Source organism: Orcinus orca, chromosome 6 (genome assembly GCF_937001465.1).
Source record: "Orcinus orca chromosome 6, mOrcOrc1.1, whole genome shotgun sequence".
NCBI lineage: Eukaryota > Metazoa > Chordata > Mammalia > Artiodactyla > Delphinidae > Orcinus > Orcinus orca.
In genome coordinates this window covers 39308000-39322216 of record NC_064564.1, presented here as the reverse complement: position 1 = coordinate 39322216, position 14217 = coordinate 39308000, and the positions used below count along the sequence as shown (strand labels likewise).

The 14217-nt window shown below is 42.4% G+C and overlaps 1 protein-coding gene across 4 annotated transcripts in view; it reads right to left on the bottom strand.

The window, feature by feature from the left end:
* Positions 1-14217, bottom strand: part of FRMD3 (FERM domain containing 3) — a 315701-nt gene that overhangs the window by 72732 nt on the left and 228752 nt on the right. For all 4 annotated transcript variants that reach the window (XM_004285376.4, XM_004285377.3, XM_033415860.2 and 1 more), the window contains exons 7-10: positions 7467-7554; positions 5835-5923; positions 2756-2819; positions 1843-1931 (exon numbers count right to left, since the gene is read on the bottom strand). In XM_004285376.4, coding sequence (XP_004285424.1) covers positions 1843-1931; positions 2756-2819; positions 5835-5923; positions 7467-7554 — 330 coding nt within the window. The remainder of the gene's footprint in view (positions 1-1842; positions 1932-2755; positions 2820-5834; positions 5924-7466; positions 7555-14217) is intronic.

Here is a 14217-nt window from a genome sequence, read left to right as displayed (position 1 = left end):
GGAAGCCCTATCTAAATTTTTAAAATGATTAAAAACAAAAACAAAAAAAATGTGCAGGCTCCAAGTAAAGACTAAGAGCACCAGACTGCCTACCTTTCCTTTTCTCCACTCTCATGTGGATGGAGAGGTCTAGACATGCTGATTTTTCAGAGGCCATCAGGTTTTCTTTGTGTACCAGTTCTCAAACACTGCAGGGGACTCACAGATGCCTTGAGGTCTCATTGATACGTATCATCCTTCCAAGAAGCACAGCATTTTGGGAATCATCTCATGCTCCTGACAGGATCTGCCCAGGATGTAGGGGTCTCCTGGGACACCAGACTCTCATTCTAAACCTGGGAAAGTCCCAGGCAAACTCACACAACTGGTCACCCAACCTCCTGGGGAGCAGTGAGCAATGAGTGAAGGGTCTCCAGTCCCCAGTCCCAGTTCTGGTCCCCACCAACAACACAGCTTCTCTATTTTTATCTTTTTTACATATTAGGCTTTGCCTACACTTTCTGTTTAAGGGAAAGAGTTCTGTGGCTGAAAAGGGGTTTGAAAAACACTGTTCCAGCCTTCATTCTCTTGATGGTCCTTGTCAGCCAAAGCCCAGGACGTTCAGAGATTCAGCATTTTCAGCTAAGTCTAATAAGAAAGACAGTATTTCAGTGGGGAGGGAGTCGGGAAATAGAGCAAAAGCCGCCTGGATGAGCTCCAGGGATGAGCGGTGCTGATACTCCAGGCGGGGCTGGCTAGGTTCCTGACTGCATCCATCACCACTGTTCTTCCAGTCAGCAAGTGTCTCAAAGAGGAGAAGCTAGAACTCATGGAAAAATCCTAAACTTTAACCTCTTTTGAAAGCTGAGAGCTTTATGGATGGTTTCTGCAGTCCTGTCCAGCACTGACTTTCTACAATCCTAGACTCTGATGGCATTCCACCCACAAACCTTTGGCTCTCATCTCTATATACTGAGGCCTTCTTACTATGAACATGTGTGACTCCCTGCCCAAGGTTTCTTTTCTAGTGTTGAGAGCACATTCAACCCATGCTCAGAGAGTATTAACTCTGCCCTCGTAAGTGTCTCTAAGCCAAAATGAATGGGGAATTAGTAGATAAACAGCCCAACCTCCTTGCTGGTCAGTGGGAGAACTTTGAGGCCCGTTCTACAGTCTGACAAGAGTTCCCCAGCAGAGCTGAGCCCAGCTGCTCTCAGTAGTGACTGCTCAAGAACGTGTCCTAAATTGCTTATTTCTCCCTCCTCCACTCCCCTATTGGTATGTTCAGTAACCACATCCCAAAGAAACTACTGGCACAAAACTCTTCTCAAGGTCTGCTTCTGAGGAGACACGAACCGAAAAAAGATCCCATGACAGGCTGGATGGAAATAGCAATATCAAAAGAAAAAAAAAAAAATCCCACAGCAACTCTATGGGAAACACCCAACGTAAAATAAAGTTCAGGACTTGATCAGGCCAACAGTGGCTGGGAGTCACCCTGAACAATGCACCCCATTTATAATTCACTTAAATATACTGAAAAGGACTATATTAAAAGAAATGAATATGCAGCTGTTTGCAAAACATAAAGGGTTCCAGGGGTGCTTTTAAAACCTATGATTGGGCTTCCCTGGTGGCGCAGTGGTTGGGAGTCCGCCTGCCGATGCAGGGGACACAGGTTCGTGCCCCAGTCCGGGAAGATCCCACATGCCGCGGAGCCGCTGGGCCCGTGAGCCATGGCCGCTGAGCCTGCGCTCCGCAACGGGAGAGGCCACAACAGTGAGAGGCCCACGTACCGCAAAAAAAAAAAAAAAAAAAAAAAAAAACAAAAAACCTATGATTAAATGAATAAAAGCTACTTACTTATAAAAGGCCTGGTTCTCCACCCCACACTTCCAAAGATGTTTGCAGGCAGCTGGTGTTGAAGTATGGAACGCCAACATGGCTTTTTTCTAATAAAAAAATAACAAAACAAGAAAGGGCATGTTAAACACAGTGTATGTTGTTCATGTTTTTCCTTCAAGAAGTTACCTATTTGCATCCTGCCACTTACCAAACAGATCTGAAGTAACGGATGCATTACTGTGTTCTTAGAAGTGTTCCTGAAATGGTACTCCCCCCTCCCTCACCCTTTGCAGATATTACGAACCCATCCAGGCCCTGTTTCTGATAAAGAACAGCTTCACAATCCTTCTCAACACTCCAAGCATTGCCTAACTCTCAATCAGAGTTGGATGAGTTTAAAAACTTATTTGCCATTCTTGAATATCTAGTGCTTAAACCAAAAACTAGGATCAAGAAAATCCAGAAACTTCCAGACCTAGCTCTGAGGCTCAATGTTTCGGTAATGGCCTCCTCCCAAATGATGAAGCCAACTAACATTTTAAGATTCCCTGGCCTTACAGACTCTGTTTATAAAACTCTAACCAGCACTGGCTGATAGCTATCTTTAAGTATTATTCATTTGTTTTATCATTCTGGCAAATTACAGAGGTAGGAGGAAGTTCAATTTTCTATTTCTCAAGTTTATCACAGTCTAATTTTTACACAGGGGTATATGGACAGCATTGCTCACTGAATTTATTCTTAAATGTGCAAAGTCGGTGTTTATTTAACTCCAAACTTCCAGTATCATCACAGACATTAACATCGTGGTCTTCTGGGGGCTACATGACTAAAGGCACAGTTTACACTTGACTCCTTCTCCTGCACATACACACCTGCACACACACACATGCACACACAACAACAGACAGCTAGAAGAACAGTTTCTGACCTCCTTCTGGGTGCCAATCACATAAAACGTCTTCCCTTCAAACTTCAATTTGCAGACATCCGACCTAAGAAAAGAAAATCTCTTTGGGTGAGAAGAAAAAAAGTAGCAGCTAACCAAGGTACCTGGCTATCCCAATGGAATCCGCCTGACTCACAAATGCCAAGCAGACTGCAATGAAACGAGATGTTATCATGGCTGAAGGTCTAATGAGCAGCGAAGAGCCCCCAAGTGAATGATACAGCAATTTTCTTCCCAAGAGAGGCTCCGTGGGCAGCTCAGAATTATTTATTCCATTGTTTTTACCGTGAAGCTGCACCTTTCCTCCAAGGAGCTCTAGGGGTTTCATGAACATTAATGACCAGAACAATGTTAATTGGTCAGTCCATTTTGCAAGATAGGAAGAATGTAGTTATTTCATATTCGGTTAATGAAACAGTATGGATTCACAGTATCTGTAACCTTTCACATCCATCTCCAAGAAACACACACCACAATGCAAAATTTTCATTTCTGCTCTCCCTGTTGATAAATGAATAATTGTATTAGATACTGAGATGCTCAAAACTGTTAAGGACAACTTGACGAACTGTAGTCAAAAGACTTGAGGCTTCATCTTAAGGAGCTGCTCAGTTAAAATCTGACTGAAATGTAGACCTAAGGTCAACTCCTTGGTGAGGAGACACGTGTAAAGAGAGGAGGGAATTCTATTTTTACTCCTTTGATCTAATTCCTAGGACAGTGAGGTGTGCCCCTGTGCTTTTCCTGGGGGAAAAGGAATTGTGAGGTCATATTAAGCTGTGGAGAGGATTTGCAAGAGTGACAAAGCTCAATGGATGTCAAAAACAAAACAGAACAAAACTAGGTTTAACGTGGGAAGAAAATTTATTTTAGTAACATGTACATGGCTGCTACAAATATGTGCCTAAGCCGTGGCTGGAAGGGATGGGGATGACATCAGCACCCCACCAGGAACACCAAGAGGTAGAATCCAGAAACTAACGGTCTGGTGACAGTCCATCTCAACTCTTCAGTGTAGCCAAGAAGAAACTAAAGCCCCAAATGGGAGAGACTTGCAATTAATCTGCACGTGAGACATGTCAGGTTCTAACCCAGCTACTCCAAAGTTGACTAGTACCTGAGAATCAAACACCTTCAGCATCCTCAAGCCTTTTGTAGTCCTAGGAGAGGACGGGGAAGTCCCTGCCCGCATTGCCCATGCTCCCCAAAGTCAGCAGAAATCGCCAGGGAACTTTTTCTGGAATGGACTGAAGTGTGGTTAACATTGGAGCTTCTTTACAGGTACTGAAAATACGGGGAAGAAAACTGGTAACTCCACCATGTTACACATTCATAAAACATCCTTGTTCACAAATCAAATCACTCTCACACACACTATTTTACCTGCTTCTCCCCCATCTCCTTTCTTTCCTATAAAGCAGTCGGATATAACTGATGCCCATTTTATGGATGAGTACATTGAGACACAGAGAGTTAAGTGATTTATTAGAGGCAGAGTTTGAGAATGATAATTGTGGAGGAAGAGAATAAGTGGGCACAGATGGGAACTGAAAGTATGACATGAATAAAGGCAGTGATAGAGTGGGAAGAGAAGATACTTAGATAAATTAGCATTCTTAGAAAGAGAGGGCTGATCATGAAAAAGAGCAGAAGGTGTAGGGAGCAAAGTGGACATGAGCTGACTATGCTAATCTAGTAGAGAAGGGTTGAAGGGAAGGCAGGTGCTAAGAGGAGAGTGCCAAGAAGCGGTGGTGGGGGGACTTGATAAAGAGTGCTCAGAGAAATCCTGAAGCTAACAGAACCATGAAACAGAGGTTCAGGTAAGTGCAAAAGAGCATTTCAAACCCAGGACTGAGGATGGATGCCCACTGGCCCATCAAGAACTGCAGACCCAAGGGCTCAGGCCAAAAGAGTGAGCCCACCACTCAGGGAGACACTGGGTGACAAATCTGTCAGGGACCATCAGGGAGGGAACCAAATCACGCTGAAGCTATGAACCAGACTAAGCCCTTACAATATTCCAATGCACATAAAATGTTCAGCCCTCTTCACTCTTTACTAAAGCTACTTTGTTCCTTGATTGGACATAGTGGGCACTGCCGGTCCATCCTCCCATGTCCTTCCAGACACAACCCAGACTTTATTCTTCCTCTAGATCAACTGTTCATGCAGATGATGCTCTTCCCAGCCCCAAAAGGATGGACCTTGATTTGACCAACCTCATCATGGAATTCTTCTTCTTGGAAGGATTAGTTTAAGGGGGCGCATATGATCCTATCCTGCCCAATGAGATACACAGGAAGTCTCCTACAGAGCTTCTGAAAAAGTTACCCTTGTTTTAATAGGAGACACATGGAAGGGGCTGCTCTCCTTCAGGGAGTGTTGCTGTGTGAAGATGTAAGGGCCAGAGTTGCGCACATGGCCATTTTATGAGCACAAGCCTGGGGATAAACCCACCACCCTGGGATGGCAGAGAAGAGAATGGAGGGGTCCAAGTCCTTCACGGTGTTGTCAGGCAGTTCAGTTAGAGGACCATGGGGCTGCCCGACCCCTGGAACTTTTGCTGTTTGAGATAATCAGTCCTCTCATTTGTAAGCCACTGTGAGCAGACATTCCTGTTCCTTTAAGCAAAAAGCATCGTCACTGATACACTGGATTACAAAGGGGGAGTCTAGAGCGAGGATTCAACAGAAGAGAATGGAAAGAAGTGAGTGGAAGAGAGGGGGTCCTGAGTCATTCAAGGGAACTTGCACATTTATCCTGCCCTGACCTAGCCCGTGGTCACCCCTCTGGCCAGTGTTTCCTCACCAGCAATCCTGGACACCTTTTCTTCAAAGGCAGAGCCCCCCGAGCCCAGGACACCCAAGGTCTAAGACAACTGAGACTGGGTTCCATTTTTAGATGAATAATCTCTTTATAAGAAGGTCCAGGGCAGAGAATTGGATCCTAGGCATTCTACCTGACATTTCCAAGCAAAAAGTCAAAGGCTGGGAAAGAAAAACGAGATTAATAAAAAAAACAAGATTAAACAATTTTTTCCGAAGAAGTACTCATTACTCACCATTTTATCAAATGGATTCTCTTATTTCCCTGAAATACCACAAAGCCTGCAGCAGTGAATCCTAAAAACGTTGTTGTGCCTGTTGAATCCTGAAAAAAAAAAAAAGACATAAAAACATATTTGGATTAAGGAATATAAAATAAAGGATAAATGATATGCTTATTCATCCTCACGCTGGGTTAATTTCAGGTTAATTACAATGACTGTAGAAATAAACTAAGCTTCTGAGATGGGACTTCCAACCGCAGTACGCCTAACATTTGGGCGAGGGCCAGGAATGTATAGCTTTCCCGTCTGAGGAATGGACCTTCTGCCTCACCAGGAACCTCCTGGGAAAATACAGATTAGTCCCAAACCACTAGTCTACTTCCAAGTGCATTCGGGTGCTGCCTGAGTTCTCAGATCTGCCCTACAATGTGGGAAAACTGTTCTTGGTTTTCATAGCCCTGAAACCAAATCCCTGAGCGTCTAATCTAACCTGACTCAATCCCACACAGGATATCTGGCAATGTAAATACAAAGACATGTCTGGAAATGCCTACTTTGATTCCAGCCTCTACCAGGAAAACTAAGCATTGAGAAGGGAAGGCAAAGGAACAACAACAAAAACCAAGTCAGTCTCCAAGTAATAAATAAAACAGACGAGAGGCTCAAATTTGTCGATAAAATCTAATTCACTAAATGGAATAATCTGATTTATACCATTAGCAGGAAGAGACATCTGGCAAATATTCTAAAATAACTGTGTGGGCAGAGCCAGCAGAGGCACATGCCACTGTAAATAGGCCCCACTGGTGCTCTGCCCGGGCTGCACCCTCACAGATCCTGACGGCACTGGGCAACAGGCGTTTATGAAGCTTCCCAGGTCCTTCTAATAAGCAGCCTGAGCTACATCTCTAGCACGAGGACTTCACCAAATACTATTAGCTGGTCCCATCTGGGTAAAAAAATGTTCTAGTATGACTCAAAAACATACCTTTAAGAGCCTGGCTGATATAAACGCTTAGCTTAGCATTCAGGTTAGAGTCTGACTGCTGCATAGTTTAGGATATGGAAAGGACACTGTTTTCATAAAACATTTCTGGAAAACATGCGCTTGAGTCTCACTTTGGGAGCTTGTTTAAAAGGCAGATTCCCCAGCTGCACCCCCAGTGATTCTGATTCAGTGGCCCTGGGGTGGGGCCCAGGTGATTCTGACACAGGTGGTCTGGGTTTCCCACTTGAGAAAAATGCTGTCAAGTATTAATTCGAGAAAAAGGAAAAAAGAAAAACAAATACATGCTCCTAATGTGAATTTTAAATCTTTCTTTTTTCCTTCCACTTACCCATTTTTAAAAGCTGCATTCTCACTGGCAATGGCCTTTGAAAATAAACCTGTTAGGATCCTATAACTTCTCAGGAGGAAAACCATCCACTTGATGGATGAATGAATTAGCAAGCAATTAGAAGAGGCCAAGAGAGAAAAGCTACTACCCAAACATGTGACTGCAGCCCACTGTTGTCCCTTATGATTAGGGGCGATGGGTCAGGCTGTGGAAATATCCTAGAAGGGATCCTCCAGACCTGCATACCAATTAACTCTTTTCTGGGCAAAACAATCATTATATGTCGACCTGCAGTGAGGGGCATTACCTTGCATGGGTGGGGATCCACCCCATAGGTTTCCAAAGTGTGAGCTCTCAGGAGTAAGTTAAATTCAGCAACTGGTGGGCTCTGGCCTCTAAAATCATACAAGAGAAGTTTAGGGAGTTAATATGAAAAATAATAGCACATGGAGTTCCTTCATTCAATAAAATGTGCTATTCTTAACTAAATAAAGAGAGAAATCCCATAAATAGTAAGACTGGTCATTATTCCTCTCCACGAGGAGCCCTTTGCTAAGAAATCTGAGCCCATGTTCCAGGGCTAACTGTTCCATTATAAACCCACACGTACTGTGAGGACTCCAGTGACCCGGACAGTTAATCAAGGTTATCAAGTTACCAATAAGCAGGGGCCCTCGCAAATTCAATCTTAATATGAACTAAAACTCAGCATCTGTTCTTTCCTACCTACTTTAAAAGATTATCCAGGATAAATGGCATTTCTTTTTGCTCAGGGTAGGAAGTGGGCAAGCCTGTTACCCCATCAACAGCCTAAACAGAGCCATCCGGGTAAGAAGAGCTGTCAACCATTCCATTGGAAAGCCCTGGATTTGGAAAGAAAACCTCAGCCACTTCTAGTCCTAGCTGTGTCCTCCAGGGTGGTAAACAAGGTCTTGGCCCCAGGCAGAAAAAGGGGGCTGCAAATACAGATGGCTATGAAGCCCTTTCAGGGCTAACTTCCAAACCAGGATTGTGCAGCATTTCAAAGACTCTGCTTTGACTAACAATATCTCACACGTATCTTAGAGAATCCGAACCATTCTCCAAGGATAATATGTAACCTGAACAACCAAGAAGAGTTTGCTAACAATAGGAATGCAGTTTTATGTTCACAATGTAAAACTGTATTGCAATATTAACTCTATTTCCACCCAAGCCTCTCCTCAAAGATGGATTCCCTCCCCACCCCCTCAAGACAGCGAAGAGTCCTCATGTCTCTAATGAAAACAGTATCCCATCTTCCTTCTCTGTAAAGCCTTTCAAGATCTTCTCTTTACCCTGAATGTTCACTCTAATATGTCTAAGGAGCATCTTCATTTATTCATCAAGATCAGCACTGTGGGGACCCTTGTAATCCAATAACTCATTTCTGACCATTTCTTTGATTCTTTTCTTCCCTTCCCGGCCTCTTCCTCACCTCAACCACTCTCTCTCTCTCCTCTCCTTTGAGAGACCCTAGCAAATGGATTTTGAAACTCCTAGGTCTGTCCTCCATGTCTTTTTAACCTTTGTTTCATGCTCTTAAATCTAAGGCTTTTTGTATTACATTCTGAATTCTTTCTTTATTCAAACCTCCAGCTCATTAATTTCTTCTCCAGCTGTGTGCATCCTGCTTTCCATCCCACTGATGACTTGTTTTAAAATATCAACTAAATATTTCATTTCTAATGTAATGTCTATTTGCCTCTTGAAACAGATGCCTGTTCTTATTTTATGGAATAAACTCTTCTTACTCCTCTGAGGATATCCACTTTGTTTCTTTGAAAGTCCAATCCCTGTTACTCCATTAATGCTGTTTTCTTGGTGACAACCCTTTGGTTTGCTGAATCAGTGTCTTATTCAATGAATTGATGTTTCCTAAAGTGTTTGGTGACTCATGGTTAGATGCTCATCTTTGTATTTTATGTTATTTGTTTAATACAGTGGCCTCCAGAGGTTGTAGGGAAGGGCAAGACAGGCCACATGGGAAGAGTGTGAGTTAGTAACTTGATTTCAGGCTGAAGGTTGTAGTTCCTTCTGGACATTGTCCACCTAAGGTACCTCCAGCTCAAGCCTGCTGCTGTCCATGACTCAGCATAAGGGAACCAGAGGAAGAGGTCAAAGCTGCCCAACTGTTCCAGATGCAGTTGCCCAACCACCATGATGGCTGCCCTGTTATCTGTTGCCTGAAGCACCCAGAACCATTCCTATTCTATATGTCTTTGACCTGGATTCCTTCCATCTATTTCCTATCTTCCAGAGATACCGCAGGACTTCTGATCCAAAGATGGTGTTCTTTCTTGCATCTGCTTTCTAATACATTTTCTATTATCCACAGGGACTTGGAGAGGGAAGGGAAGGGAGCCACACATGCTACCTTTTTCTTTTAATAGAAGAGGTAATTTTTAAATCCATCCTTTACACAATGTACTACTGAGGGATTAACTCAAACACCTTCTTTAGGAAAGTAAGGTCTTTCTAAAGCTTTCCGAATTTCCTCTTTAGTTTTGATGTTCTGAAGTTTCACTGGGACATACATAAAGGGAGCCTCCTTATTTATTCACCTCGATCAGCACTTTACGACCCTTTCAATCTAACAAATACTATCTTTCTTTGATCATTTCTTTGATTCTTTTTTTTTTTTTTGAAGCCGTAGTCATTATAATTGTTTCTCTTTTTGATAAAGGAACAAGAGATTCAAGAAAATCACCAAGTATTTCGATGGGGAAGGGAAAGGGGATTTTCTGCAAGTTTTTGCAATACATACAGGTATTTCTCCCTTCATAGCTCTCTCATAAGTTCCTGAAGTAAAAGCTTACCTTTCACCAGCAAATAAAGATAATTATTGAATCTGAATACTGGGGGCTTCCTGCCCCCACATACACACTCACTCGTTCATACACTCCCTCACCCCCCTGGCTGGGGACAAAGCACAAAGCTGAGCTGTCCAGCATGTTGCTAAGCAGTACCCCACTCTGGTGGCCCTCAAGGCAAAACTTCAGCCTAATGACCCAGATTGAGGCCAAAGAGAAACAGGACTAGAGCTAAAGCAGCCCAGCACCTCCCACGCCACCGGCCACCAGCTCTGCTCCAGGATAATCCTGCCGCTTCACACGAAAGGCCCTCACTCTGCCTCTAGAGAGCTGGCCGTTCCCCTTTGTGGTAAACCGTCAACCTCTTTGTCGAAACAGCTACAGACTGTTTATTCTTGAAATTCGACTTTGGTTTTGCAGCACACCCTTCTTTGCCATTCAGTCTGGGAACAAGTTAATTTTGAAAGGCTATAGTTTGGAAGTTCCTATTGGAAAGTCAGGACTTTTTGCCTGCCTAGGTGGTCTCTTTCTGACCACTTCCCTGTCCTTTGTAAATCTGATGAGCATCTAATTGCAAACACTCAACCCCAGATGGCAGCAGGGTGCCGTGCTACAGAGCTCCAGAGGACACACCATTAAACGCAGAGACCTCTGCTCATCAGGAGCTATCATCCAGGCGTGAAAAGGTAAGTCCCTGTCTGGGAAAAGATTTTGGCAACATGTACAATCAAAAAAGGACTCCTGGGCTTCCCTGGTGGCGCAGTGGTTGAGAGTCCGCCTGCCGATGCAGGGGACGCGGGTTCGTGCCCCGGTCCGGGAAGATCCCACGTGCCGCGGAGCGGCTGGGCCCGTGAGCCGTGGCCGCTGGGCCTGCGCGTCCGGAGCCTGTGCTCCGCAATGGGAGAGGCCACAGCAGTGAGAGGCCCGTGTACCGCAAAAAAAAAAAAAAAAAAAAGAACTCCTATGTAGAATATTTTTTAAAGAACCTCCAATAAATCAATAAACAACAATAAAATAATTTTTAAAGATAACTCAGAAGGAAACATGGCAAAAGACTTGAATAGACACTTCACAAAATAAGATATCCAAATAGCCAACAACCACATGACAATGTGCTTAACCTCTCTAAAATCAGGAAAATGAAAAACTCTAAGAAGTCACTTACACATCCATCTGATAGCCAAAATTAAAAAAAATACCAAGCACTCATGAGCATGTGCAGCAAAAGCAACTCTCATATACTGTAGGTAGAAGACTAATTTAGTAGAACTATCTGGAAAACTGACGTTATCTCCTGAAGTTAAACATGTTTACCCTATAACACAGCAATTCCATTCATAGTTATACATACAACAGGGATGAGTGCCTGCTGCATCAAGAAATACATAGAATTTTCACAGTAGTGCCATTTGTAACAGCAAAAGAATAGGAAACAAATGTCTACTAACAGTAGAATGGATATACAACGGAACACTATACAGCTGTGAAAATAAATGAATTCAAGCCACACACAACAAGATGGGTGACTATTACAAAAATAAAACTGAACAAAACAGGCCAGATAGAAATGAATACACATTGAATGAATTCCATTTATATGGCTTTTTTAAATGAGCAAAACAAAACTAAAGTATTTAAAGTCAGAGATGTGATTACCTTTGGTGGGGGGAAGGGAGAAGATAACTATTGGGAAGGGGCATAACAGGGGCTTCTGAGGTGTCACAGATTCTCACTTTGACCTGGGTGGTGGTTACATACGTACTCGCTTTGTAATAATTCATTGAGCTTGACATCTATGTTTTGTTGGCTTTTCTGAATTTGTGTTATGCTTCCATTTTTAAGAGTTTAAGAAAAAAGGAAAAGAAAGAAAAAAGGCCGTGAAGCACTGGGAACCCTCATAAATTATTGGTGTGAATGGAGCAACCCCTTCAGCAAACAAGCCACAATTTCCTAGAAAAGCTGAACTTGTGCAAACTCTATGGCACAAGCTTGTACCTGGTTTCTACACCTAGGTTTGTACCTACACTTAGGGACTCTTTTACATACACCCCTACGAGAAGTATTCAAGCAGCCATAGTAACTTTGTAATAGCAAAAACCTAGAAACAACCCCAGTGTCAACAGGAGAATGGATACATAAAATGTGACATGTTCATATGATAGAAAATTAATTACACAGAAGCAAAAATGTAGACCTATGGCTGTATGGATCAATGTGAAGAACCTCAAAAACATCATGTTGGTAGGGGGAAAGTGAGATACACAAACAGAGTGTGATTCCATTTGTATGAAAGTCAAAAGTAGGAAAAAACTAAGCATACATTACTTGTTGATGTATGGAGTACATTTATAAAAGCAAAATAAGAGAATGAATAACCTAAAATTCAGAATAGCATAGAGAAGGGAGGGAGGTAATCTGGAAGGGTCACGTTAGGAGACTTGAGATCATCTGGTGATGTTCTAATTCGTAAGCAGAGTTAGGGGGTCATGGGTGGTTTTTCAACCAATCTTTAAATGATACATATATTGAATATACTCTTTTATCTATCATACATTTTCAATGATCAAAAGAGAAACAATTCCTGCCTTTTTAGTAAAAGAATTATTGGGTGAAGTATTATGCAATCTAAAAGCACCATTAAACTCAACAGACTAGTCAGGAATATGAGATATCCATGCAGAGCAACCTTTTACCAAACTCTCCTGTTCTGAGCAATATATAACTGTTTATATTGTGAAGCAGTATATATATATTTTTTCACTTACTATTCATCAAGGAGGAATTCTTATGCTCATTTTATAGATGAGGATTTTGACACTCAAAGAGGAAAAGTAACTTGCTCAAGGTTACTCAAGTATTAGGTGGAGGAGTGAATGCGAACCCAAGGCAGCCTGATTCCAAACGGCTTCTCGGGACCTGCGCCACCATCACGACCAACATGATATGGTCCAGGGCCATTTGCCTGCTCTCCTGGATTCCAGGCTGAGCATTTCCAAGTGACATGGTTTCTATTGGTTTTTCTAGAAAGCATTTTTCAAATTCTAAACATTTCATGTTATCGGTATTAAGGCACTCCATCCCAGACGACAGATATCTAGATCTGAATAGAGAGCAGTGATATCTTCTTTTAATCTAGGTCAGAGATCTCCAGACTAGAGTCTGCGGGCTAAATCCGGATCGCCACCTGGTTTTGTACAGCCCTGGAACTAGAAATGTTTTTTCCATTTTTAAATGGCTTGAAACAATCAAAAGAATATTTCATGCCCTGTGAAAATTACATGACATTCAAATATCAGTCTCCATAAATAAAGTTTTATTGGAACAAAGACACACCCATTTGTTTGGGTACCATCTGTGGACACTGTCATGCTACGATGGCAAAAATGAGAGGTTGTGACAGAGACCATATGTTGTGCAAAGCCTAAGATATTTACTAAATGGCCTAGGATAGGAAAAGTTTGCTGAACCCTGATTTAGGAACTGAACACAGGACTAGAAAACAACTGAAGCTGTGTCTGTTTGATTCCATACAATGGAGATTAAAAATAGTACCTATCTCCAAGATTTGGTGTAAAGAATAAGCAGTTAACAGATGTAAAGCCATTAGACTAGTGCCTGACACAGAGCATGCTCTCTCCTCGCCCTCAGAATAGCATTTGTTCCCTTCCTAGCCCTGCACGTGACTGAAATCAGAAATATGACTTCGATTGGAAGTGTCAGGAAGCATGCCAAGCTATTTACAGTAGAGCGAAGTCCTCTCTTCAAAATAAAAGTCCTCGAATTGGTATCATTTGCGTTGGGTTTGACTCAGATCTCCAATGCCTAAGCATTTCAAAGACTTAATCTAAAAATTCATACACAGAGAAAAGCTACAAATGTTCAGAGAAGGAAAAGGGTTCAAAACCAATGGAGAAAAGGTAGAGACCCTGATAGCACTAAGATACTCCTGAGTCCCCCTGACTCACTGAGGAGGAAATCATTGAATAGTCAGGTTTTCAGGAAGACATTAAGATCAATTAAATAGAAATTTGTTTTCCTTTCAAATCTCCCACTGGACATTTGTTTCTGGCCAAAACTCTGTTTGGTAATGGAAGATAATGATTTTCTATCCTTTAAGTCTGGAACCAGGAATTGTTCTGCTAAGATTAATAGTGTCTCTAATGAGTCATTTAGAGATAAAGACCAGTGTTTAGTTGAATTCTTTTTCAAGAACTAACAATTCTCTAA